The following is a 24654-nucleotide window of genomic DNA, read 5'->3' as shown; positions in this document are numbered from 1 at the left end:
AATGCCACCAAAATTGCGCACGAGCCAATTTGAAGCATTGTCTGAATCTTGGTCAATGAAAGTCTACATGAAACTTCCTGGAAGATTAAAACTGTGTGCCGGGACCATTGACCTTCGCCTTCCACGGTCATGTCCTCTACCAACTGAGCTACCCAAGCACGACTCGCGACAAGTCCTCGCAGCTTTACTTCCGCCAGTGCCTCATCCCGTTGTTCTTGGGTAGTTCAGTTGGTAGAACACTTGCCGCGAAAGGGACAGGACCCGAGTTCGACTCCCAGTCCAGAACGCAGTTTCAATCTGACCGGAACTTTATCAGCGCACAATCCGCTGCAGAGTGAAAATTTCCTTCTGGAAAGTCTACGTCTGTGACATTTCTCTTCGTTATACCGGATTTTTGGTATAACTGTAGCCAACAGTACCATTTACATTAGGCAGAGCAATTGTTGGGAGGCCGCTGCTTCATTAAGTGAGAGCTACAACGGGTGCCAGAACTGTTTCTAAAGTTTGCGAACCCATGGGACAGATACGACCTGGTTTCCGCGTGCCGAACTCCATGTGGACTGTTCCTAAACAGTCGCGCCAGCACGGCTTCGGCAGACTACAAAGTTGTCCCTTAATGGTGCTGTGCATTTCCCACGTTATGAACCGACCTTATCATGCTAGGCAGGCCGGTGGCGCTCTCTGTTCAGACCGACCTCCGGTCCCATCTGTCCATCTTGCGTGTGTTCCCCTGCATTCGTGAGACGCGCCTTTGATAAATGGCATAGCCTCGCGGATGTGCTTTTGACTGCAAGAGGATGCCTCAAGCAGCACTTTTTTTTTCTCCGCCTGGGGACTGGATGTTTGTGTTGTCCTCATCATTTCAAAAGTGGCGAGACTGGACAGTGAAAAGATTGGGAATTTGTACTGGCGCTGATAACCATGTATTTGGGCGCCCCACAAACCAAAACTGATCATCATTGCCATCACGCTGCGATTGCTGACCCCCCCCCCCCTCCCCCCCGGTCATTGTGCACGCCCTGCCTTAGCAACAGCAGTTCAATAGAGAGCGTTGGGTCTCCAGCCGTGAACGAGACAGCGTGGCTTGTATAGACTTGCTCAGACTATAGGCATCCCCCAGAGAATGATTTCAAGCTATGACCATGTGACCATGCAACTCATGTTATCAGTGGTTGTAACCATGCAAACCTGTTTGCTGAACCAATATACCACATGGACGACAGTGGAACATTGATCCGATATGGTGAGACGGGAAACATTGAAGATCTGCCTTGTAGTGGGTACCCAAGGTCTCTGCATCAATTGATGGCTGCTATTTGCACTTCATGGCTCGTAAGAGCCCAGAGGAGGATGCAACAGTACTGTAAGCTGCAGTTTTGAAGGTGTACGTCGAACCATACATTATGAAAGCATATCCAAACTCCGCAACACTACTATGGGCGAAGAGGGGACACCTCGATAGGAACCTGGATCATTAGCGTCTCGTTGTTGTCACTCAACGGTGACCGATTTTTCGGACACCTGATCATTGTTGTATAAGAGTGTGAAAGGCAAAGTGTGCGACTCAACCCTATGGTCGGGCTGTTGGCCTGACTGCAGGTTGAGGAGATCCTTTCTTCGCTGCGACACTAGGGTTGGGATAATCGCGCCAGCCGCCTTTTGCCCCATTACAGATCTCGATATTAATTTGATAGAAGGCTGAGTGGGCATGGGACTATCCTGGAGAGACTGAAACGAGGAAAAATCGCTGCCCCTGTAAAGGACTGAGCCTGGACTTCCAGGACCAGAGTCTAGTGTTTTAACCACTAGACCACCACAGCCAGTATAAGAGTGTGGATGTGCCCAGTTACCAATGCACGTGTGAGGAATGGCGTGACATATGTTCAGCAGTGATGTGGATCAGTACCATGTATCACATACGGACGTCGGACGCCTCTCACTTCATCTCATCGCTGTCGAGGGTAATTGAAGGCTGCGCAGTATAGGGACAGGATCCTCCAACCTCCTGTCCAGACCTACAGCTAATATCTCGGCGATAATGCGCAAGCACATCGACACCGCATCAGGAGCGTGTTCCTCAGGAAGGCAGGAATTAACCGAATCGAATGACCTGTGGTAACTGCTGACATGAAACTGACTGAACATGCTTGGGACCAGTTGAGGGTACACTGCTCACAAATACGATAACCTTAGAAGAACCACCATCGAAGAGCAGCACATCTCGATCAACATCTGGACACCGCACACAGAGCACCCAAGCGTATTACATTGAACGGAGTGAAGCATTACAGTATTCAGTGTTACCCAGCAGGACTCAGACGCACGATGTCCACTTTGGAACTGATTTTATGTAATAGTGAAATTATATTTTTGGATTCGTAGAGGTTATTCAGTCATTCCCTGCTCCCCTTGAATGTGAACTTCCCCACGTGCGCAGATGTCCATCTGGTGTAAAACTTGTTTTGTGCAGTATACTTGTAGTAAAGTCACGAGGGGTGGTGCCGTGTGTGTTGCAGGAGGTGGAGGCCCAGCTGGAGGAGCAGCTGGTGAGCACGCAGAAGGAGCGCGACCACATGCAGGTGGAGCTGCACAAGGCCATGCGGGCGCGCACACAGCTCGAGAGCCTCTGCCGCGAGCTGCAGAAGCAGAACAAGGCCATCAAGGTACACCAAGCACCCCATACCTCTTCTCTCTCGTCTACGTGTATTGTTTCATTTTAGTGTCGCATGTGCACTACTTACTAATTTCTTGATGCATAATATATATAGTCATAACCTTTTGGTCTGAAGGCTGGTTTGACGCAGCTCTCCGCACAGATCTATCCTGTGCAAGTCTTTTCATGGCTGCGGTCGTAGCCTACATATAATTGAATATTTTCAATGCAGCCAAGCCTCGGTCTCCCACTCACGCTTCTCTCTGTCATCAAATCAACTACTCCTTGGTGCCTTAGGACTCGTTCTATCAATCTGTCCCTAGCTTTAGTCAAGCTGTGCTGTAAAGCTCTTCTCTGCACGGTTCTGTTCATAACCATCTTATTAATTTTTGGTCGACACATCAAACCTCCAGCATTCCTCTGTAGCATCACATATCAAAGGCTTCTATTCTGTTCGTGTCTGTACTCTTGATTGCCACACTTCACTTCCATATAAGGCTGCAATTCGACAAATACATTCAAAGACAAAAAACTCACCACACAGGAAAGGGACTGAAATAGGTATATGTGATGTACATGTACTGACAAACAACTGATTATAATTTCATGATTATAATTTCAGAAAAATTGGTTGACTTATGGAAGAGAAAGAGCTTCACAAATTGAGCAAGTCAGTAACACATAGGTCCGTCTCTGCCCCTTATGGAAGCAGTTAATCGACCTGGCATTGATTGGTAAAGTTGTTGGGTGTCCTCTTGAGGGATAACGTGTCAAATTCTGTTCAATTACAGCGTTAGATCGTCAAATTTCAAGATGGTTGGAGGGCACAGCCCATAATGCTCCAAACGTTCTACAATGGGGAGAGATCTGATTGCTGAGCGAGGTGAGATTTGCAAACGCGAAGACAAACAGCAGAAACTCTTGCCGAGTGCGAGCGGGAATTATCTTGCCGAAATGTAAACCCAGGATGGTTTCCATAAAGCACAACATACGGGGTTTAGAATATCGTCAGCGTACCGCTGAGCTGTAAGGGTGCAGCGGATGACAACCATAGGGATCCTGCTAGGAAAAGAAATGGCGCCCCGGGCCATTGCTCCTGGTTGTCTGACCGTACGGAGGGGGACAGCTACATTGGTATCACACAACTCTCTGCGGCATTTTCAGACACGTCTTCGTTGCTCATTGGGCCCAAATCCGAAGCGGGGCTCATCACTGAAGACAATTCTACTCCAGTCAATGAGATTCCAGGCCGAAGACGTCTCTGGAGAAGTCCAGGATAGTGGTGAGATACCAACAAGACTGTCGTCCGCCATCTGGCCCAACAACCAGTGGCGATGATATGGGGCCATTCCATTTCACAGCAGGACCCCTTCGGTTGTCATCTGTGACACTTTTACAGCACAACGGTAGGTCGACGGTATTCTACATTCCGTTTTGTTGCCCTTCATGGCAACTCAATCTGGGCTTACATTTTAGCAAGATAATGGCCGCCCAAACACGGCGAGAGTGTCTACTGCTTGTCTTCAAGCGTGCCAAACCTTACCTTGTCCAGCAAGCTCGCCGAAACTCTCCGGAAATGAGAATGTTTGGAACGTTATGGATAGTGCTCTTCAACCATCTCGGGATTTTGACGGTGTAACACGTCAGTTGGACAGAATTTGGCACAATATAACTTGGGAGGACATCCAACAACTCTATCAATCAATTCCAAGCCGCCCGCATCTCGTGGTCGTGCAGTAGCGTTCTCGCTTCCCACGCCCGGGTTCCCGGGTTCGATTCCCGGCGGGGTCAGGGATTTTCTCTGCCTCGTGATGGCTGGGTGTTGTGTGCTGTCCTTAGGTTAGTTAGGTTTAAGTAGTTCTAAGTTCTAGGGGACTTATGACCACAGCAGTTGAGTCCCATAGTGCTCAGAGCCATTTTTTGAATTCCAAGCCGCATAATTGCTTGCATAAGGGTCAGAGGTGGACCAATGATTCATTGATTTGCTCAATTTATCAAGCTGTTGCTCTTGAATAAGTCATCCAGTTTTTCTGGATCTGTAATCATTTGCTTGTCTGTACATGTACTTCATCACATCTACCGATATCCATCCCATTGTAATAACTGCTTCGTGGTACGCCTATTTTTTCCCTTGAGAGAGTAGTTCCAAAAAAAAAAAGTAACACTTAAATTTATATTAGAAGTTAGCATTTTTCACTTTTTCACTATATCCTTACATGCTATTGCCAGTCCACATTTTATATCCTGTTTTACTTCTGTCATAGTCAGCCATTTTCTACCAAAAACTAAAATTCGCCTCCGCTTTTAGCGGTTGATTTGCTACGCTAGTTCTTTGAACATGACCTGATTTAATTAGGATACGTTCCATTACCGCTGTTTCGATTTTGTTGATAGTAATCTTACAACGTCCTTGCGAGACGCTATCCATTCCATTTGCCGGCCGCCGTGGCCGAGCGGTTCTAGGCGCTACAGTCTGGAACCGCGCGACCGCTACGGTCGCAGGTTCGAATCCTGCCTCGGGCATGGATGTGTGTGATGTCCTTAGGTTAGTTAGGTTTAAGTAGTTCTAAGTTCTAGGGGATTGATGACCTCAGAAGTTAAGTCCCATAGTGCTCAGAGCCATTTTTGAACCATTCCATATCCAGGTCCTCTCTCGTCTCTGACAGAATTAAGATGTTATCTTTGAATCTTCAAGTTCATGTTTCTTTTCTATGAACTTTAATTCATTTTCGAACATCATCTTTTGGTACCCTTATTGCTTGCACTATGTTAGGATTTAACAACGCTAAGTTTAAGTTTCCTTCCAGCTGCTTTTTACTACGGAAATTTAGGCAACAGCTTTCCTTTGTTCACTTGAAGAACATTGCAGTGAGATATATTTCAAAAAACAATATTGAATTCGCATGCTTTATATTTGTATTAACATAAACACATAAAATTTCAGTAAGAGTTGTTTCATTAGTTGTTTAATATTCTATTTAGGTCTACAGTTTTTAAACACGCTTTATTCTCTTTCGCAAAAGAAAAGAAGTTCCCCATAAACAAATGCAAATAAAATGGTAAGTTGTTCAATTTACTTGCCATGGGGTGCTTAATTGCGCTCCTTCGAAGTAAGTATAACCAATAACGAAACTATAACTGGATCATTATCAATCGACGATACGACAGTACCTTCAGCGAAATATTTATTTCGGGTTTTTTTTTGTACGGAAAAGTTTCCTTAAAATAGCATAGGAAGACGGTGTGGCAAAGAAAACACACTTATACGAAAAGCGTTCTTTTGTGATTTTTATGGGAAAAGTAATATTATCCGAAAAAGTTATTTCAGAAACAGATGTAGTTTTGTAAATGAAAAGTTTAAGATCAATTGGTTTCTTAGAGGCTTTGGAGACGACACGAAATCACATTATGGACGCATGTCCTCTACAGGGTGGTCAGAAACAATGTGAAGAGCTTGCAGGGGTTTTGCAGGGATTTCGAATCGTTCTTGAATTGTGTAGGTTCTAAAATTTCCAAAAATAAGACCTCTTGTAGGAAAGTTGCATCTACAGAAGAAAGTTCGTAGCTACTCCCAGTTTTGTTTGTTCCTCTTTGTCGTTCACGGCGAAAAGACGTCAATAAAGACACCATTTACTTTTTCACATCTTGTATATTGCTCTCTGATTGCGGTTCGTAGGGAACTATAAACATTTCCATCCACAGTAAAACTCTGTCAGCTTTAAGTGTCTCTCCATATTTCGCTCTATACTCTAGTATATTTAAACACAACAAATAGAAATCCTTAGCGAGCAGAGAAGACACTGACTTCTGGAACTAAGTTTTTCGGGACCGGTCGCACTCAGTACAGTCTATTGACTGGTTTCGCTCTTTAATTTAACAACCACTTACTGTACTTTAAACTATATATTCCAGACTTTCTGATGATGTTCCTGTTAAATTAAAGAGCGAAACCTGTCAATAAAACACAGTAAGTGCGACAGGCGGCTGTCCTGAAAACATTAGATATATGCCCGTTCTAGAGAAGCAACAAATCACTACTAAAGCAACGAACATTGGACGGGCGTCCCCACTAGGACAGCGGTCTCAACGCAGCCAGCAAAGCTTTGATGTTATCACCAGTAGACCAAACCGCAACCAAGGCCAACCGATTCGTTGGCTCCGATTTGCGCCCGTACACGCAAATCAAATCTCGACCTACGAAACGGTTGGCTGTCGTTCGTTGGCCTAGTGTTTACGTGCCTTAAAGTTATAACTGATGTAACACATGGTCATTCCTCTGAAGACAGCGCGAAGTTTGCACTTCCCCTGCACTGGGTAGTGACACCTGAGCGGCGCATTTCACCGTGAGCGTTCACTACACATGCAGCGAGCAAGTGTGAGCGCTCGTGTTCGCCTCTTGAACATGCCTGGCGTGGATGACAGCGCACGAGGCTCAGCCTTTGGCTCTGATTCGATCCTTAGTACCGCCCCAAGTCCAATTTTTATATCAAACTCTTGTCTGGTTTTAGGAAACTGAACGAAGAACACGTTTGGTGACTTCGTGTCTGGTCAGCCGCTTGAATTTGCGCGCGAAATGGCCTGACCGGTTAACTTCAATTCGAATTAACTCGGAAAGGAGCAAGGTATTGAATTTTTTTTCTTAGCACAACTACCCGGCGACACCCTTACAAGTTTTGCAGACTTTTCTGACCTTCCTGTAGAGACACGTCCGGGAATTGATAATTATACGATTACATCCGGCTTTGTGGGTGAAGTGTGGTGCCGGTTGCAGCTTGGCTGTACTCGTGAAAGTTTCTCGGTTCTCGGATGTGTGTTCGCTTCCTTCTGTTTGTCGAGAACAGAGTTTTCGATTTCGTAAAGTTGTCGATTCTGGGATCGTTGCTTTATACTGGTATCGCATTTAGGGGAGTCTGCATGTACCGCAGCCACTCGGCTATAGTTTGTTCAAGTGAGTGAAGTGGTGGTCCTGTTGGCCGCAGGATGAGAACCTGCAGAGGATCCGCGAGGAGGAGGCGCGCCACCGCGAGATGACGGACAAGTTCCAGAAGATGCTGGCCGAGGTGAGCGCGCAGGTGCACGTCAACAACAGCAGCACCAGCCAGCTGCGCGACGACAACTGCGAGCTGCAGCGACGCTTCCAGCAGCTCGTCGAGCAGCAGCGCCTCCGCGACCAGGTGCGTCACCTCCTCCGTAGTTGACACTACCTTCACACAAAAACATTTGTAGCGAGCTTTATTTCACAGATTATAAAATTACACACAGTTCCATTACAATAACAGGAAACATTTCCATTTATAAATAAGCACGTCCAACAATAACCAGTCATCCGCAGGAGACATACTGCCCAACACCACCTCTAGCCTTCATAAAGGCCTCAGTCCCGCGAGGAAGAGTGTCTACAAGTCTTTTCAGCTATGCTATATTCAGTCTAAGGCACTATCTCTTGTTTAGACCCAGTAGAACTCGCTAGGTCCGCGATGTCTGGAGCTCTGAATGGTCTGTCTTGAACACGCCAAATAAGCTCCGCATGGTAAAGTCGTCCACGGTCGTATGGACGTGTAGGGACTCAGTTGTTCTCTGCCGTCTGTGAATTGGACATACGCCGTTGACCCACAGCTATCTCCTTCGCCGTGAGAACCCGCCCCAGTGTCGCTGTGATGCAGGGCTGACAGTGGTCCATCTTCTGATGGACTGCCTCCTTTTAGCCCCCTTGCGGCAGTCCTTTCATTTACCAGCTGCACTTCCTTTAATTCTAGGTGACGATGCCTCTATAGCTGACTCAGTTTTACGTTTGATCCGTGCAGCTGGGTTTTATCACTCACTCTAGTTTGGGTGCTCTCGCATGATTTCTCCAGCTACACCCACTCCAGCGACTTTTAATTGTGACATGGATATCAATATAGTGTCTTTTATGGTAACAAGTTGTGTTGGTACCTCTATCAACGCTTTCCAGCTGGAGGTTCTTCGTTTGCAGTTGAGTGGTTGACCTTTTACCTGATCCATCAACCACTGTAGTCTGTTTTACTCTAGTCAACTATTTGCTCTGCTCCTTTTAAGTGTCCTTTATTTTGTGTTATTGCAGTGTTCATTTTAGCTCTGTACCCCTTGGTGTTCCCTCCCTCTGGGTGCAGAGGTTACGCTTTTACTGTATAGGCCCTTAACAAGTGTGTGTGTTTGGAACAGGGGACTGATGACCTCGATGTTTAGCCCCCATCAAACCCCAAAACCAACCAACCAACCAGTAGAGCTACCAAGTTGCGGGCATATTGATTCATACGTTTCACCTGCTGTTCCAAATACCCCCAGAAATTTTCCATCAGAAATGAGACTAGTTTATTTTGTGGGAAAGCCGAGGTGCAAAAGTCTTCGTCAAACAGGAATATATGCGTGCATGCAATCCTGTGTGAAAACTGCTGATTTCCTCTTGTTGCCGGTGGTGTACACAGCACTCCCACCGCGAAGATGTAGAAAGATCAACACTTGGTTACCAAGAATGTTACAGTAAATATATTTCTTTATGCCCACGGTATCCTGAATGAGTGGGCCCAAATTTTAGCTCGAAAAACAACCATAAAAAAATCAGAGAACCACCTGTGGTCTGAACTACACCCTCCACCCGCCACAGGTTTAAACGCCTCATCTGGCAGTCAGTGCACTCGATGTCTTGCACCATTTGAAAAGAGAAAAATGCGCTATTATAGGGCAACTGCAGAACTACAAATCACCTCAACACACTGTTGAACAGTCATTCTGTCCTCAGCGACCACTAATGGGAATTTTACAAAAACCCAATAGCCTTCTTTCCCCGTTTCAGAAATATTAGTTTGCCGCTTTCCCTTGTACATCTTCTGAGATGATTCTGAGTATCACACACCAAGCCAGTAATAGGAGCATTCACTGATGATTACGCTATACCATTTTTCAACCGATTGTCACCTGTCTCGACACCTATCCAGATGTTGATCGCGTGGAACTTTCTCTGGTGTGACGGTGCAGTTGCTCACAAGCAAGCTGCTGCTGCGCTGCGGTCCCTCCTAGACATTGGAATGTCCTGTTGTTCTTTCAGGTCAGTCTCGTACAGTGTTTAGGGGGATGTTCCAATTTGTATGGCCACTGATGCCATTCACATTGTACCGTACATACGGTTTGGCCCCATATACAAGTACAGTCCCCAGTTACAATCATACAGACCAAATTATCCACCGTTTGCACAATGGTGAAAGCACCCTTTCTGTTTGCATTGGCCCCACAAATTCGTTTAACAAGCAAACACTTAGATCTCCTTATAGGCGGGGTTATCTAAGCTGAGACAAATTTGGCTTAAACAGCAGCTACAGGCTGCATCTGCGGGATTATTATGGCGCCGAGAACAGAGCAGCGCTGAACAGAACGAGGCAGCGCTGAGGGGACCAGAACTGTTCACTCAGCAGCGACCATTCCATTCTACATCTACATCTACACCCATACTCCGCAAGCCACCTGACGGTGTGCGGCGGAGGGTACCTTGAGTACCTCTATCGGTTCTCCCTTCTATTCCAGTCTCGTATTGTTCGTGGAAAGAATGTCGGTATGCCTCTGTGTGGGCTCTAATCTCTCTGATTTTATCCTCATGGTCTCTTCGCGAGATATACGTAGGAGGGAGCAATATACTGCTTGACTCTTCGGTGAAGGTATGTTCTCGAAACTTCAACAAAAGCCCGTACCGAGCTACTGAGCGTCTCTCTTGCAGAGTCTTCCACTGGAGTTTATCTATCATCTCCGTAACGCTTTCGCGATTACTAAATGATCCTGTAACGAAGCGCGCTGCTCTCCGTTGGATCTTCTCTCTCTCTTCTATCAACCCTATCTGGTACGGATCCCACATCGGTGAGCAGTATTCAAGCAGTGGGCGAACAATTGTACTGTAACCTACTTCCTTTGTTTTTGGATTTCATTTCCTTAGGACAAATCTGGAAGCGTTCAGCCATTGTCAAGTCACATATAGTCGCCATAGCCACAAAGTTCAGCATTCGAAGTAACTATACGCAAAATCTCTCATCACTCATCGACCAGGTCCATTGATCTTGGAGTATGTACCCTACAGAAAACTACGACGCCCCCTAGTTTTTGCAGCTGTTTCCTACTGACGTATGTTCCTCGCGCACTACTCGCAACTACATAATGATCTTCTTATTACATAAGATCTGTGTTGCTGTATCTTATAATTATCAACATGACACTACACAATATTTCCATACTTAATGTAAATAATCAATTCCTTCATAGTAATGCAGCCTACGTTTTATTTAGTGTACCGTATGTGGGAGAGGAACTCATGGCGCCTCGTATGTTCCAGCAAGTGGAGAAGATGTCCAAGCAGCTGGAGCTGGAGACGCAGCTGCACAACGCCCAGATGGCAGAGCTGAGGATGCAGGCCAACCTGGAGAAGGAACAGCTGCTCAGGGAGAAGCAGCAGCTGCTCAATGTGAGTACGACCCTCCATTAGCACTGAGCGTTTCCACACACCGCGAAATTCACAGTTTCGCCATTTAGCAGCAGGCCATATCGAAGCGACGGGGTGGTTGAGATACTGGATTTATGTAGTGTTAAGTGACTGTGATGGATATGCCTGTTGCCTGGGGATCATAATAAGCCGGGGGGGGGGGGGGGAAGGGGTGTGACTGCACACACCTCAGACGGGAGAAAAATTACTCTGTAAAGTCAATGAACATTAGAGTACAAGATCATCACTGGGCTACACCAAAAATAAAGATATGATCTCTGCAATTTGAATTACGAACATTTATTTAATATCATTCTTAAGCGAGTAGCATATTAAACGCGAGTCTATGAGGAATCTCAATAGTACAAGCTACCACACCAAAATATTACGTAAACTGTGTGTTATTGTACATAATCTTCGAAGATTAAAGTATCATTGAGGGCAACTCATTGCACATGGAACGCAGATTGTGAAATTCCGAAAAAACTTTAAATGAAATCATTGCATTATCTAGGCAAACAAGTAGAATGACCCACGAATCCCACAGCCTTTCTCCGTGGTCCTCAGCAAAGCGCAGCAGCACTCCCCCCCAGGTCCTTCCTTACATTAATTTCATAAAATACCTATAATGTAATTAAATTTAGGCTACCATCTTGAACTGGCGATCCAAAAATGCGAGAATCGTATTACACTTCTGGACATTAAAACTGCAACACCATGATGGCGAAAGAAACAAGCGTCAAATTGGCAGGGAGTGTACTGCATGTCTGGGTTTGCAAAAAAATGTGTGTGAAACCTTATGGGACATAACTGCTAAGGTCATCAGTCCCTAAGCTTACACACTACTTAATCTAAATTATCCTAAGGACAAACACACGCACACACATACACACACACACACACATGCCCGAGGGAGGACTCGAACCTCCGCCGGGACCAGCCGCACAGTCCATGACTGCAGCGCCATAGACCTCTCGTCTAATCCCGCGCGGCTCTGGGTTTGCAGATGTTAAGCATTTTAGCCAAACTGCACAGAGAGTACACAGCGGGCTTCTGATTGAGAAATCACATTTGAATGTTGCTTTGTGAGATCATGTTAAGCTTTCTACCAGCAAATATTGGAAGTTGGCAATGGCACCGTTGTAGCCAGTTGCAACTGCTGCGCGCATTGGTCGGGATTCCGAGACTGTCATGCCAACCTGGAATCGAGGGTTCAGGAGAGCCATACTAAACGTCATGGAGGATCTCAACAGTTCCTCACGACTATCGCACGAGAGGATATATATTGTTCATTCGGCCGTGCGGGATCGTACAATCAACTTCATGTACCTGGAGTCAAGAAACGGTCTTGTTCAAACCAAGACAAGTATCCACAGGGACAGTGCGACGACGTCAAAGCACAACGGACTGGCAGTGTGGCGACCACTATTGGGGCTTCCCTTAACGCCTCAGCAGAGCGTGCGCGCCAGCAGTAGTGCGCCCAACGTCAACACTGGATGCAAGTGTGGCGCCACGTCGGCTTTTCAGACGAGTCCTCTGTGGTGACGTCCAACAGCAAGGTGCCAAGCCAAGATTGGTACCACGAATTGACATAGTCCCTGCCAGACGCAGTGATGGAAATGAAAATCCCATGTGGCTATGGCCTCCCGTCGGCTAGACCGTTCGCCTGGTGCAAGTCTTTCGAGTTGACGCCACTTCGGCGACTTGCGTGTCGATGGTGATAAAATGATGATGAGAAGGACAACACAACACCCCGTCCATGAGCGGAGAAAATCTCCGACCTAGCTGGGAATCGAACCCCGGCCGTTAGGTATGACATTCCTTCGCGCTGACCACTCAGTTACCAGGGGCGGACGACGCAGTGATGAATGAGCGACAGACACCAGCTTATCCATGCCATACGCCACCGTATCAGCTTGCTTGCTTACGTCTGAGTGTAGTACCAGTCAGCCCAAGTCTGCAGTCATCGCCGAAGACGACACCATCGTCTTTCTACCGACACAGCAGTGCGGTAGTTGCGTTAAACAGAACTCTGCGTTGTGTTTTGTCCCGTATGAAGTGATACGTCAATGTCCAGTGGCAGCAGTGTATACACCATGTGCCTGGATGGTGCACAATCCAACTTGGGCACCATCTCTACAATGACATTATCGTCGACAGTTCGTTAAACCCCAATCTCCTGTTGGTAAACTGTGATGGTGTAGCTGGCACGTGGAAGGATTTATGGGTAATTTCTTGTGGGTGCCTTGCGAAAAATGGATTTCACTCAGCAAGGATGGTATAACAAATACAGTAAGCAACAGATCGAATAGTGTGTCCCATTCAGTGTGGCAACATAACTGACACCAGGGCAAAGAGCTATGCAACTCCCCCTCCTCCCCCTTTTCCTTATTTCCGGCCTTCCCTCCTTCCCTCTCCACTTTACGTTGCCGACAGTTCTCCATTTCTGTGTAATCCTCATCGTTTCTTAGTCTGTTTACATGTTCAATGTGACCAGCGTTGCAACAATTTCGCGATTCCTTTTTCATTTGTTGATCACTGAAAAGCCGTAACAAACAAAACAAACCCAAAATAATGTGTGTACTCAATCGCTGTCTTCGCTCACTTGGTATAACGAGAGTAGTTCAGTGTAGTAGCCAAAAACTAGAAACAATCGTCTCAGTAGCAAGGACAGGTAGGTTTTATGGAACTTGCTCAACACGTTTCAATGCGAATTGCCTCCAGATTTCCTTTCATACATCTCTGCCCCACTCCCTTTTTAGTGCCCTCTGATCCATGCCCTTCTCCTTCTTCTTCCTCTTCCTACTACTACTACTACTACTACTACTACCACTACCACCACTATTACCACCACCACCACCACCACCACCACCACCACCACTACTCCTACCTTTACTTCCTGCTCCTCCTACTACTATCATTACTTCTACTTACCCTTTATCTTTTGTTTAGCCCTTCTTAAATTTTGATACAATTGTGCTCTGGGCACACGCTCGTGCTGACATAACTTATAGTCGGTGAGAGAAGATCCCTGACAATTACAGTGGACTTGGCGCAAGAGCATCGCGCGCCTACCTCAATCATCGCGTAACACGATCCTAAATGGCAACGCCACACTGTTGTCATAGCCCTACGCACGACCTTTTTTTACCAGCAGGTTTGCGCTTTACTGTTGACAGCTGGCAACAGCACTGCCAACTGCCGGGAATCATCTCTCGCCATTCGTACTATTTATAGTTAGGCCACTGGTCCCATATGGTGAGACCCGTTTGTGAGCGTGCCTGTTGTCCAGACAGGGAGAGTAGGCGCTGAGTGTGTGTGGTGGTGTTGCAGGATGTGATGAAGTACGAGGAGCAGGTGCACGCCATGGAGCAGACGGAGGAGAACCTGCGCAGCCAGCTGGCGCTCTACGCCGAGAAGTTCGACGACTTCCAGACCGCCATGACGCGCAGCACGTCGGTCTTCAACAAGTTCAAGGAGGACATGGAGAAGGTGAGCGGAATCAGTCTGCTCTCGCAACGTTTCTCTTGTCGTAACCTCTGTCCACGAAAAGACCAATAAAATTTCGGTACGTAAACGAGCATATACCGAACCGAATTGCACGCGATAAATGTTGTCAACAGAAAATAATTCAAAGTAAACGTTTTTGCGAAATATTAAATTTGTCGGTAGTTCTTAAAGTTGGATAGGTGTGATTCAGTTTGTTCAAAACAGTAAACGTTGATCAGAACAGATCTTCATTTCGATGCTTCGCTGCAGGTGATACCTCCTGTAAGTTTCTTGAATGAAGACTGGCCAGAGAACACCACCGGCCTCAAAAGATGTGAAAAGTCAGTTATTATTTCAGGTGTACAGTTTATTACGCCACACAATGCTCTCAAGATCTTCCATTGTACTGGGCCCTCCACACGATTTCTCGCGCGCCTTATGCACTCTAACAACTGATGTACTGTTGCGTATAGTAAACTGGCTAATTATAATTGCAGAACTTGTTGATAATTACAAAAAAATGTTTTCATCCGTTGGTTACAATTGAAATGCACGAAGTAAGATACAAAGGCAGTTACAGATCTCTTGTTCTCATGGAAAAATGAGTGAAATGAAATGATGCGAGTAAACCATGCTGATTCCATTTGTGTTAATTACACTGAAACTCTATTATACCAAATATTACTACCATATTTCCTGTTTCGAATAGCAGTACATACACTCCTGGAAATTGAAATAAGAACACCGTGAATTCATTGTCCCAGGAAGGGGAAACTTTATTGACACATTCCTGGGGTCAGATACATCACATGATCACACTGACAGAACCACAGGCACATAGACACAGGCAACAGAGCATGCACAATTTCGGCACTAGTACAGTGTATATCCACCTTTCGCAGCAATGCAGGCTGCTATTCTCCCATGGAGACGATCGTAGAGATGCTGGATGTAGTCCTGTGGAACGGCTTGCCATGCCATTTCCACCTGGCGCCTCAGTTGGACCAACGTTCGTGCTGGACGTGCAGACCGCGTGAGACGACGCTTCATCCAGTCCCAAACGTGCTCAATGGGGGACAGATCCGGAGATCTTGCTGGCCAGGGTAGTTGACTTACACCTTCTAGAGCACGTTGGGTGGCACGGGATACATGCGGACGTGCATTGTCCTGTTGGAACAGCAAGTTCCCTTGCCGGTCTAGGAATGGTAGAACGATGGGTTCGATGACGGTTTGGATGTACCGTGCACTATTCAGTGTCCCCTCGACGATCACCAGTGGTGTACGGCCAGTGTAGGAGATCGCTCCCCACACCATGATGCCGGGTGTTGGCCCTGTGTGCCTCGGTGGTATGCAGTCCTGATTGTGGCGCTCACCTGCACGGCGCCAAACACGCATACGACCATCATTGGCACCAAGGCAGAAGCGACTCCCATCGCTGAAGACGACACGTCTCCATTCGTCCCTCCATTCACGCCTGTCGCGACACCACTGGAGGCGGGCTGCACGATGTTGGGGCGTGAGCGGAAGACGGCCTAACGGTGTGCGGGACCGTAGCCCAGCTTCATGGAGACGGTTGCGAATGGTCCTCGCCGATACCCCAGGAGCAACAGTGTCCCTAATTTGCTGGGCAGTGGCGGTGCGGTCCCCTACGGCACTGCGTAGGATCCTACGGTCTTGGCGTGCATCCGTGCGTCGCTGCGGTCCGGTCCCAGGTCGACGGGCACGTGCACCTTCCGCCGACCACTGGCGACAACATCGATGTACTGTGGAGACCTCACGCCCCACGTGTTGAGCAATTCGGCGGTACGTCCACCCGGCCTCCCGCATGCCCACTATACGCCCTCGCTCAAAGTCCGTCAACTGCACATACGGTTCACGTCCACGCTGTCGCGGCATGCTACCAGTGTTAAAGACTGCGATGGAGCTCCGTATGCCACGGCAAACTGGCTGACACTGACGGCGGCGGTGCACAAATGCTGCGCAGCTAGCGCCATTCGACGGCCAACACCGCGGTTCCTGGTGTGTCCGCTGTGCCGTGCGTGTGATCATTGCTTGTACAGCCCTCTCGCAGTGTCCGGAGCAAGTATGGTGGGTCTGACACACCGGTGTCAATGTGTTCTTTTTTCCATTTCCAGGAGTGTATTTTCTCGCGTGAAAGAAATTTTAATAAATACGTCAACCCAAATAAACACTTTGTATACATTGTTAATCTGGTTGCATTTCATGAATTACAATAAATACTTAGCAATTAGATGGTCTGTTGCCCTGCAGCATAGTAGGCTCACAGTATGAGAAATAGAGTTTTTAAAGGTTTCAAACACTATAATTACAATATATTACGTGTCTCTTTTGTTACTCGAGTGTTCGTAAATGAAAAGTCCTAACTATAACTGAACGAATTGACAAGACATGTTCCTACCAACGGATGGAAGTAATATTAGTGAGTACTTCGATGTTAAGTTGTTTAAAATTTTTACATAGCTAAAATCGCGAAATTGATTTTATGGGTCGTACCTGATCAATTAGCAGTTTATGATAAACTCCAAATTAGCTTCGAAATCGTAAGAAGAATGAGCTGTTACGTTTCAAAGGGATCGTTTGATCGGATACATTCAGAGGCATCAATGAACAGATAGTTCGATGAGGGAAGTTTGGGGGTACAAATTATAAAGGGAGACAAAGGCTTGTCTGCAGTAAAAAATTTCAAGCAGATGTAGTTGCAACAGTATGATAGTAATTAATATTTAGTTTCTGTTGATGGGAACACCTCACAGCTAACATGACTAACTTAAGCTCATAGCAGCTGTTCATGGGGCTCGTGACTCAACGAATTTGTATTTCTGTATAAACCAATTTCAAAATTCCTCAGGTAACTTTCGGAGAATAAAGTAGTACGAAAACTTCTATCACGGAAATGGCAGAGAATTCTAGGTAGTTACTATATCACAATATACTTTTCAATTGGTTGCTTAGGGCAACTCTAAAGGCATGGGCTTGCTGACAACCCAGCAGGAGAAAACATTACAGTCAGGGAAAGGCGGCCAGCTAGAGGCTGTGACCAGAGCTGCTGCCAACAAAAAACCAGACTTCGTTCGTGAGCCACAGGTAGAACCGACAAACCACATGAGTGGAGTAAGGCGAGACAATGAGAAAAGCAGGAAACAGCGTTCCTCAATTTACAAGCAGGTATAGGTCTTTGTTCAGAATGGTATTGCTAAGGGATATTCAGAATATGGTGGGAGCACATTTCGATTAGTCCGCCCCCGGTAGCTGAGTGGTCAGCGCGACAGACAGTCAATCCAACGGGCCCGGGTTCGATTCCCGGCTGGGTCGGAGATTTTCTCCGCTCAGGGACTGGGTGTTGTGTTGTCCTAATCATCATTTCATCCCCATCGACGTGCAAGTCGCCGAAATGGCGTCAAATCGAAAGACTTGCACCAGGCGAACGGTCTACACGACGGGAGGCCCTCGTCGCACGACATTCCATTCCATTCCACACTTCGATTTTAGATCGTGTAAATAACGAAGCTGTCATAGTTTCGATAGTTTTTTTCCTATTACAGTGGTTAAATAAATTGCATGGAGCATGTACTTCTCAAAAGTATCTCTCTGAATTGCAATTTCATGCAAGTGAAATTGAAACATTATACTTTGCAACCCTTTCTATTAATGATTAATGTTAATAAGACTGTTACTAAATTCCACAATAGTAATAATAATAATATGATTGTCTATCACTTGTGTGGTATATGAATTGTAATGTTAACTAAGGCTGTTTGGTTAGATGTAAGAGAGGTCTCTGTAGATGGATTGTAGAAATCTAATGTGTAGCTTCGTGACTGCACTTGACGAGATTAACAGATAGAAAATGCGATACGAATATTACATTGGACAACTTTAATTGAAATAGGTAGTTGATTTCCATCGATGATGACAAGCGATACTGCAATTCTGTCATTCCGTCCTGGAATTATACAAATTGTGGCTTACCTCCACAAATTACCTGTCTCCTGGACCTTTAAGCATCAGATGTTCCAACCTCCAGCAAGTGTTCCGATACTGGCTTGCCTGAAAGTCTTAGTGAGAGGTGGAAAAGCTAGACAAGAGTAACATAGTAACTGCAGTTGAATTCAGAATCTGTATAATGCGTGTTGGTTACAACAAAAGCATCAGTCAGCCGTCACTCGAGTGTTTGTAGAATCAGACACGAGTACATGTTGTTACAGCAGTCGCCCAAATAGCGCACACGCTCTACAAATGTGACCAAATTCCTACCATGAGTTTCTCGTACACATCTGACTTGAAGATGATGTCCAGCACGTGTTGCAACCAAGATGGTGGTAGACTTGCACGGCAGTCTTAACTGTCAAAATCAGCCAACTGCGACTAGATATTTCTTGCGAGTGGCCTTGAGAGCGCGTGTCTCTTGGTTTTATTTTCTCGAGAGACAGACAACAGAATAACTACATTGCTAAAAAGTAACTCCTTGAAGCCAACTTCACCGACCCTTCTGCGGCATTTCGAGTGTTGCGTGGGAGACTCCCTGGATTTTAAGTTGGTCGTTCTTCATTGACGCCAACCCAACGCCCTCATGGGTAAAAGGACTCATGCGGAACAGGGGCGGCGGAGCAAGTTTGTACTGTTGTACTAGATCTATTTGCAGAAATCTAAAAATTATGCAGACCTGATCTGCAGTCCTTCCCCTTGGCAACACATCAGTGGGTTGCGAATCACAGGGAAAATTACATTTCTGGAGGTAATTTGTCTATAAAACCTACGAACTCGATAATTATGTTTTCAGCCAAACAATTATTGCAGTCATTTGGTTCGTAATCTCTTCTACAGTTCGAATCTATGTTTGAATTCTACACGGTCCAGTCTGATTGATGTGACCACCACCTATGTTCGACGTCAACGTGCAACAACCACTCACTTACGCCAGGGGCAGCACTAGCCGTGGAGTGTATGTAAAGCGTGTTGGGTGGGTTGTAGAAAACAGTGCGGTCTCGTAATGCGGAGAAGGCGCTATTTATCTGACGTCCAATAGGGTATGATCGTTGGTATTCAGTTCAAGGGTTGAGGCACTTCCGAAACGGCTAAGTTTGTAAACTGTTAGTCAGTTGCAAAACGTCGCTATTTAAAACTGGTGCCAAGGTGACTATGGTGCATCACAGGCCTTAGATGACAGAGGTGAACGACAATGGCGATGTGTACGTGCGAATAGATCTGCGAGTGTTGAGCAGATGATGAACATTGCTGCGTATGGGGCTCCACAGCAGGCATTTGTTTCCTTGCATTCATGCCGACTGCCGTTCATCGGCGACGAAGGCTGGAATCTGCACGCCAGTACCACAAATGGATGTCCATGAAGTGGCCTTTTCAGGTGAATCTCCTTTTTATGCTCCATTGGAGAGATGACCATTGTCGTGTACGTCGTGAAACGCTTGATAGCAAACACCCTACAAAAATCGCCAGAGCATTATGGTATGGAGAATGTTTTTGTGTCATTCCCCGCGTGCTATCGTCATTCTGGAAGGAACAGAATTATACATTATCATTGGGGACCATGTCGATCTCTAAATGCAGTTTGTTTTGTCTCAGCACGATTACATCTACCAGCAGGACAACGCAACACGTCACACAGCTCATACTGTACGTGCGCTGTTCGAAGAGCACCAGGATGAGTTTACCATACTCCCTTGACTAACAAACTCCCCAGATTGAAGCCCAATCGAGAAATTGTGAGACCACCACAATCAGGCTGTTCGTGTCATGGATCCTCATCCGAGAAACCTAGCGCAGCTGGCTGCAGCACTGGAGTCGGGATAGCTCCACATCCCTGTTGGTACCTCCTAGAATCTCACTGCACGTCTTACAGTGATGCATGGTGCAAAATGTTATAATTCGGGCTTTCGACAGGCGATCACATTAATGTGACTGGATAGTGTGTATTAACTATTTCTCAACTCTTTATTAGTAAAGACTGGATGATAGAAAATGTTCACAGCTCGAAGGCCCTGATCTTTCCACTTTAAATAAATAAATAAATAAATAAATAATTATTACGCGTATTATTATATAAATTTCTATGTATATAATTGCTATTACTATTATTATTAGTCGTATTTAAATCCGAAGATTCTGTTACAGTTAAAAGTGGGGCTCATATCATATTCTTTTGGTTTGAGAGGGGAGGACCTCCCCCCAAACCGAACCCTGGACCCACGCCAGATTGTTGAGCGGCAGCACTGTGGTTGTTTTGCAGATGAGCAAGAAGATCACGCAGCTGGAGAAGGAGACAGCGTCGTGGCGGAGCCGCTGGGAGAAGAGCCACGAGTCGCTCCAGCAGATGGCGGGTGAGCGGGACCAGCAGGTGCGGGAGCTGGAGCGCGTCACGCGGCAGTCGGCCCAGCTGGAGAAGCTGTGCCGCACGCTGCAGGCCGAGCGACAGCTGCTCATGAGCCAGCTCGCCGCCGTCCCAGGTCAGGCCGTGCGGCCGAAACCACGGGGTTCCCGTGTTGGGGGCCACTTACTCCATACTATGCAGCACCGTTAGGGTGGTTCCTACTTTAAAATTTGATTTTATTCTTTTGTGCTACACCGTACTTCTGATCGATTCACAGTAACAAAGTTGTATGTAATTTGGGCTCCATCGGAGAAGAAGGGATGCTCCTTCCACTTGGAAAGACAAGAAATCACAGTAGAATCTAATTTATCTCAAAATCTATTGTTCAGTAGTTGATTAACGAATACTAATATTACACTCTAATACAAAAAAGAGAGAGAAACAGAAGCACCACAAAGGAATTATTTGAATGGGACAGAAATCGGTAGATGTAATGTACATGTGCAAATGAACAAATGATTACAGTGTCAAAAAATTTTGATGATTATCCGAGAGAAAGAGCTTCACCAATTGAGCAAGTCAATAATGCGTTGGTTCACTTGTGACTATTATGCAAGCAGTTATTCGGCAGGGCATTAATTCATAGAGTTTTTGGGAGCCCTCCTAAGGGATGTCATGCCGAATTCTGTCCAGTTGGCGCGTTAGATCGCCAAAATTCCGAGCTGGTTGGAGGGCCATGTTCGAAACGTTCGCAACTGGAGAGAGATCCGGCGACCTTGTCGGTCATGGCAAAGTTCGAAAACGAGCAGTAGAAACTCTCGCTGTGTGTCGGGGAGGGGGGGGGGGGAGGCGCTATCTTCTGAAATGTAATTGCAAACGGCAACAAAACGGGGTACAGAATATCGTCGACGTACCAATGTGCTGTAAAGGTGCCTCAGATGTCAACCGAAGGGGTGCAGCTACGAAGTGAAATGGCACCCCGGATGGTCTCTCCTGGTCGTTGGTCCGGTCGGGTTGGTATCCGACCGCTGTCCGATGCATCTCCAGACACGCCTCCGACCTGGAACCTCATTGACTGGAGTAGAGTTGTCGTCACTGGTGAGTCCCACCTCGGACTGAGCCCTGATGAGTAGCGAAGACGTGTCATGGTTTTGTGTGCATTTAATTTCAGAGCAGGACCCCGTTGGTTGTAATCCAGGGCACCCTTTTAGAATAGCCGTACGTCGACGATATTGCGCGTTCTGTTGTGCTGCCCTTCATTGCAAACCATTTGTGGCTTACATTTCAGCAATATCATGCGCGCTCACACACAGCGAGACTTTCTCTTGCTTGTCTTCGTGCTTGACAAACCCTACCTTGGCTGGCACGACTGCCGGACTTCTCCACAACTGGGAACGTTTGGAGCATTGTAGGTGGGGGCCATACAACCAGCTTGGGATTTTGACGACCTAACGCGCCAAATTGGCCAGAATTTGGCGCGATATCCCTTCGGAGGACATCCAACAACTCTGTCACTCAATGTCACGCCGAATAACAGCTTGCGTAAGGTCCAGAAGTGGACCTATGTGCTAGTGACTTGCTCAATTTGTGAACGTCTTTCTCTTCAATAAACCATCCAACTTTTCTGAAATTGCAATCGTTTGTTTTTCTGTGTATGTACATCACATCTACCAGTTTCCGTCCCATTCGGATAATTCTTTCCTGGCGCATTGTTGTGTTTTGTGTTAAAGCGTATTTTTAATTCTGTTATTAATGTCGCTGTATTAGTCCATAAAACTTCTAGAGTGTATGCGAGGTGCTGGGATGGACAAGAATTTGTAATTCTTTAATTCTGACGAATTATGCATGAGAACGAGACATACACTCGACCCCCTCCTTACCTACAACCTAATTAATTATGTGCACAACGGTAAGGAAAGGAAATGATGGTGGGCCCTGCTAGTTGGTAGAATAGGGAGTGCACACTCACAACACGAAACGATATGCGGATTAAATATTACAATGAGATTTATTATACATCAGAACATAAAGGCACATTATTATCGACACAAACATTAGGTTAATGGATGGGGTACACTGAACTATTACGAGAATAAGAGTTGGCCCGAGAACAAGGGGCTCCTAGCCTCTGTGATGCAATATGACGATAATGACTGGAGGTCCTAATGAATCATATATTACTCTCCCGACTATATTGCAGTATCGCCATTAGTAGTGAGAGCTCAAATGGGATCACATGGAGAAACGAGCATGGTAGACTTGTAGCAAAGCGAGCAACGTGTGCTGTTAAGAACTTCAGTGTAAAATTGATAGGTCCTACAATGCCAGAGCCGCAAAATACTTTACCAATCCTGAAATCTGTAGCAGGTCGTCGGTAGGCAGCGTTCTGATGATGTAGGCGCCGACTTCTGCTGTGCAGCAACTCTGTTTCAACCCACGGCCTCGGAGGCTGTCCAAGAATTCTACGTTCTCCCGAAAAAGTGCGACTAAGTCACAAGACCATCCGACTGCGATGAAGATCAGCTCCCAAATCCCCTACGCCCGCAGGACACAAGAGCGAAGCCAACATTACTCAACTCCGTACTATCCTCGAAAACCGCGAATCAGCATTCAGTGCTGATTCCAAAATTACCCCACACTATCTCAGAACATCATTCGCGCCAATAGCGACCGCTCCCTCCAATTTCGAGCGGGGCTTTTAAGACGTCAACTAGCCTCAGACCAATCGTGCCTATGCTATTCAGCTGAGGGCACTGAACTTGCCGTTTGACTGGCCACGAAAACAACATGCCTAGGCCATTCCATCCAGCGCCAGACAGTCGCGTCCAGCAGGGCACGGTCCACAAGTATTCTCAGAATCATGAGGACAATGCAGTAAGTCGGTGCCAGCAGTCTTCCTTCCGTATGCGCCGGAACAGTAAACACATAAACTGCGGCGACACTCAGGCGTCTCGCAGGTCGTTTCGCCCTGCGTAGAATAGGCGAAACTCGACCGACTTCAGTCGTTCCGCCAGGCACTTAAGCTCCATTGATGTACGACTCTCTCACTATTCGCGGAAGTGCGTTGTATACGGCGACGAGAGGGTGCTGAACCATACGATATGATCGCGGTATGGGACGACAGCCATCTTGTACATATGGCCGAAACATGCAGAACAGCTTTGTCCACAGTGTTGATTTGATGTGGAGCTCTGAAATGGCTGTGGGCATGTCTGGAACGGTTCAGCGCCGTCTGCTGAAAGCTGGTTTATTATTATTATTATTATTATATATTATTATTATTATTATTATTATAGTATCTGACGGCGATTGGAATTTCCGCCTAGCCAAAGTATCGATAGGGGAAACACGCCAGAGCTACTCGGCCACCGGACAACAACCACAGCTTGCGCTCGCGCAGGACGAAGCCACGATGCCGAGCTCGTGAGGTGCCGCCACCATCTTACGAGTGTTCACTGCTAAACGCTGCAGCCCGGCTATTACTGGCCTCTCCCTCCCTCCCTCCCTCCCTCCCTCCCTCCCTCCCTCCCTCCCTCCCTCCCTCCCTCCATCTCTCTAGTCACTGAAGCTTTTAGCTATGAGCCGTTGAATAGCACAGTTTTGACCTTGCCTGATTTACGTTTGAAATTTGCATTGCTCGCTGGATTGCTATGTACGCTGAAGACGACTTTACTACGTGCTGGA

The 24654-nt window shown here is 46.5% G+C and overlaps 1 protein-coding gene across 1 annotated transcript in view; it reads left to right on the top strand.

Annotated features, from left to right (window-relative positions):
* Positions 1-24654, top strand: part of LOC126260465 (alpha-taxilin) — a 234459-nt gene that overhangs the window by 206455 nt on the left and 3350 nt on the right. Inside the window, exons 3-7 of the mRNA XM_049957796.1 lie at positions 2517-2663; positions 7633-7827; positions 10989-11117; positions 14469-14627; positions 20890-21106. Of these exons, the coding sequence (XP_049813753.1) occupies positions 2517-2663; positions 7633-7827; positions 10989-11117; positions 14469-14627; positions 20890-21106 (847 nt within the window). The remainder of the gene's footprint in view (positions 1-2516; positions 2664-7632; positions 7828-10988; positions 11118-14468; positions 14628-20889; positions 21107-24654) is intronic.

The sequence above is a fragment of the Schistocerca nitens genome, chromosome 1 (genome assembly GCF_023898315.1).
Source record: "Schistocerca nitens isolate TAMUIC-IGC-003100 chromosome 1, iqSchNite1.1, whole genome shotgun sequence".
In the NCBI taxonomy this organism is placed as follows: domain Eukaryota; kingdom Metazoa; phylum Arthropoda; class Insecta; order Orthoptera; family Acrididae; genus Schistocerca; species Schistocerca nitens.
This window is presented reverse-complemented; position numbering and strand designations above follow the sequence as displayed.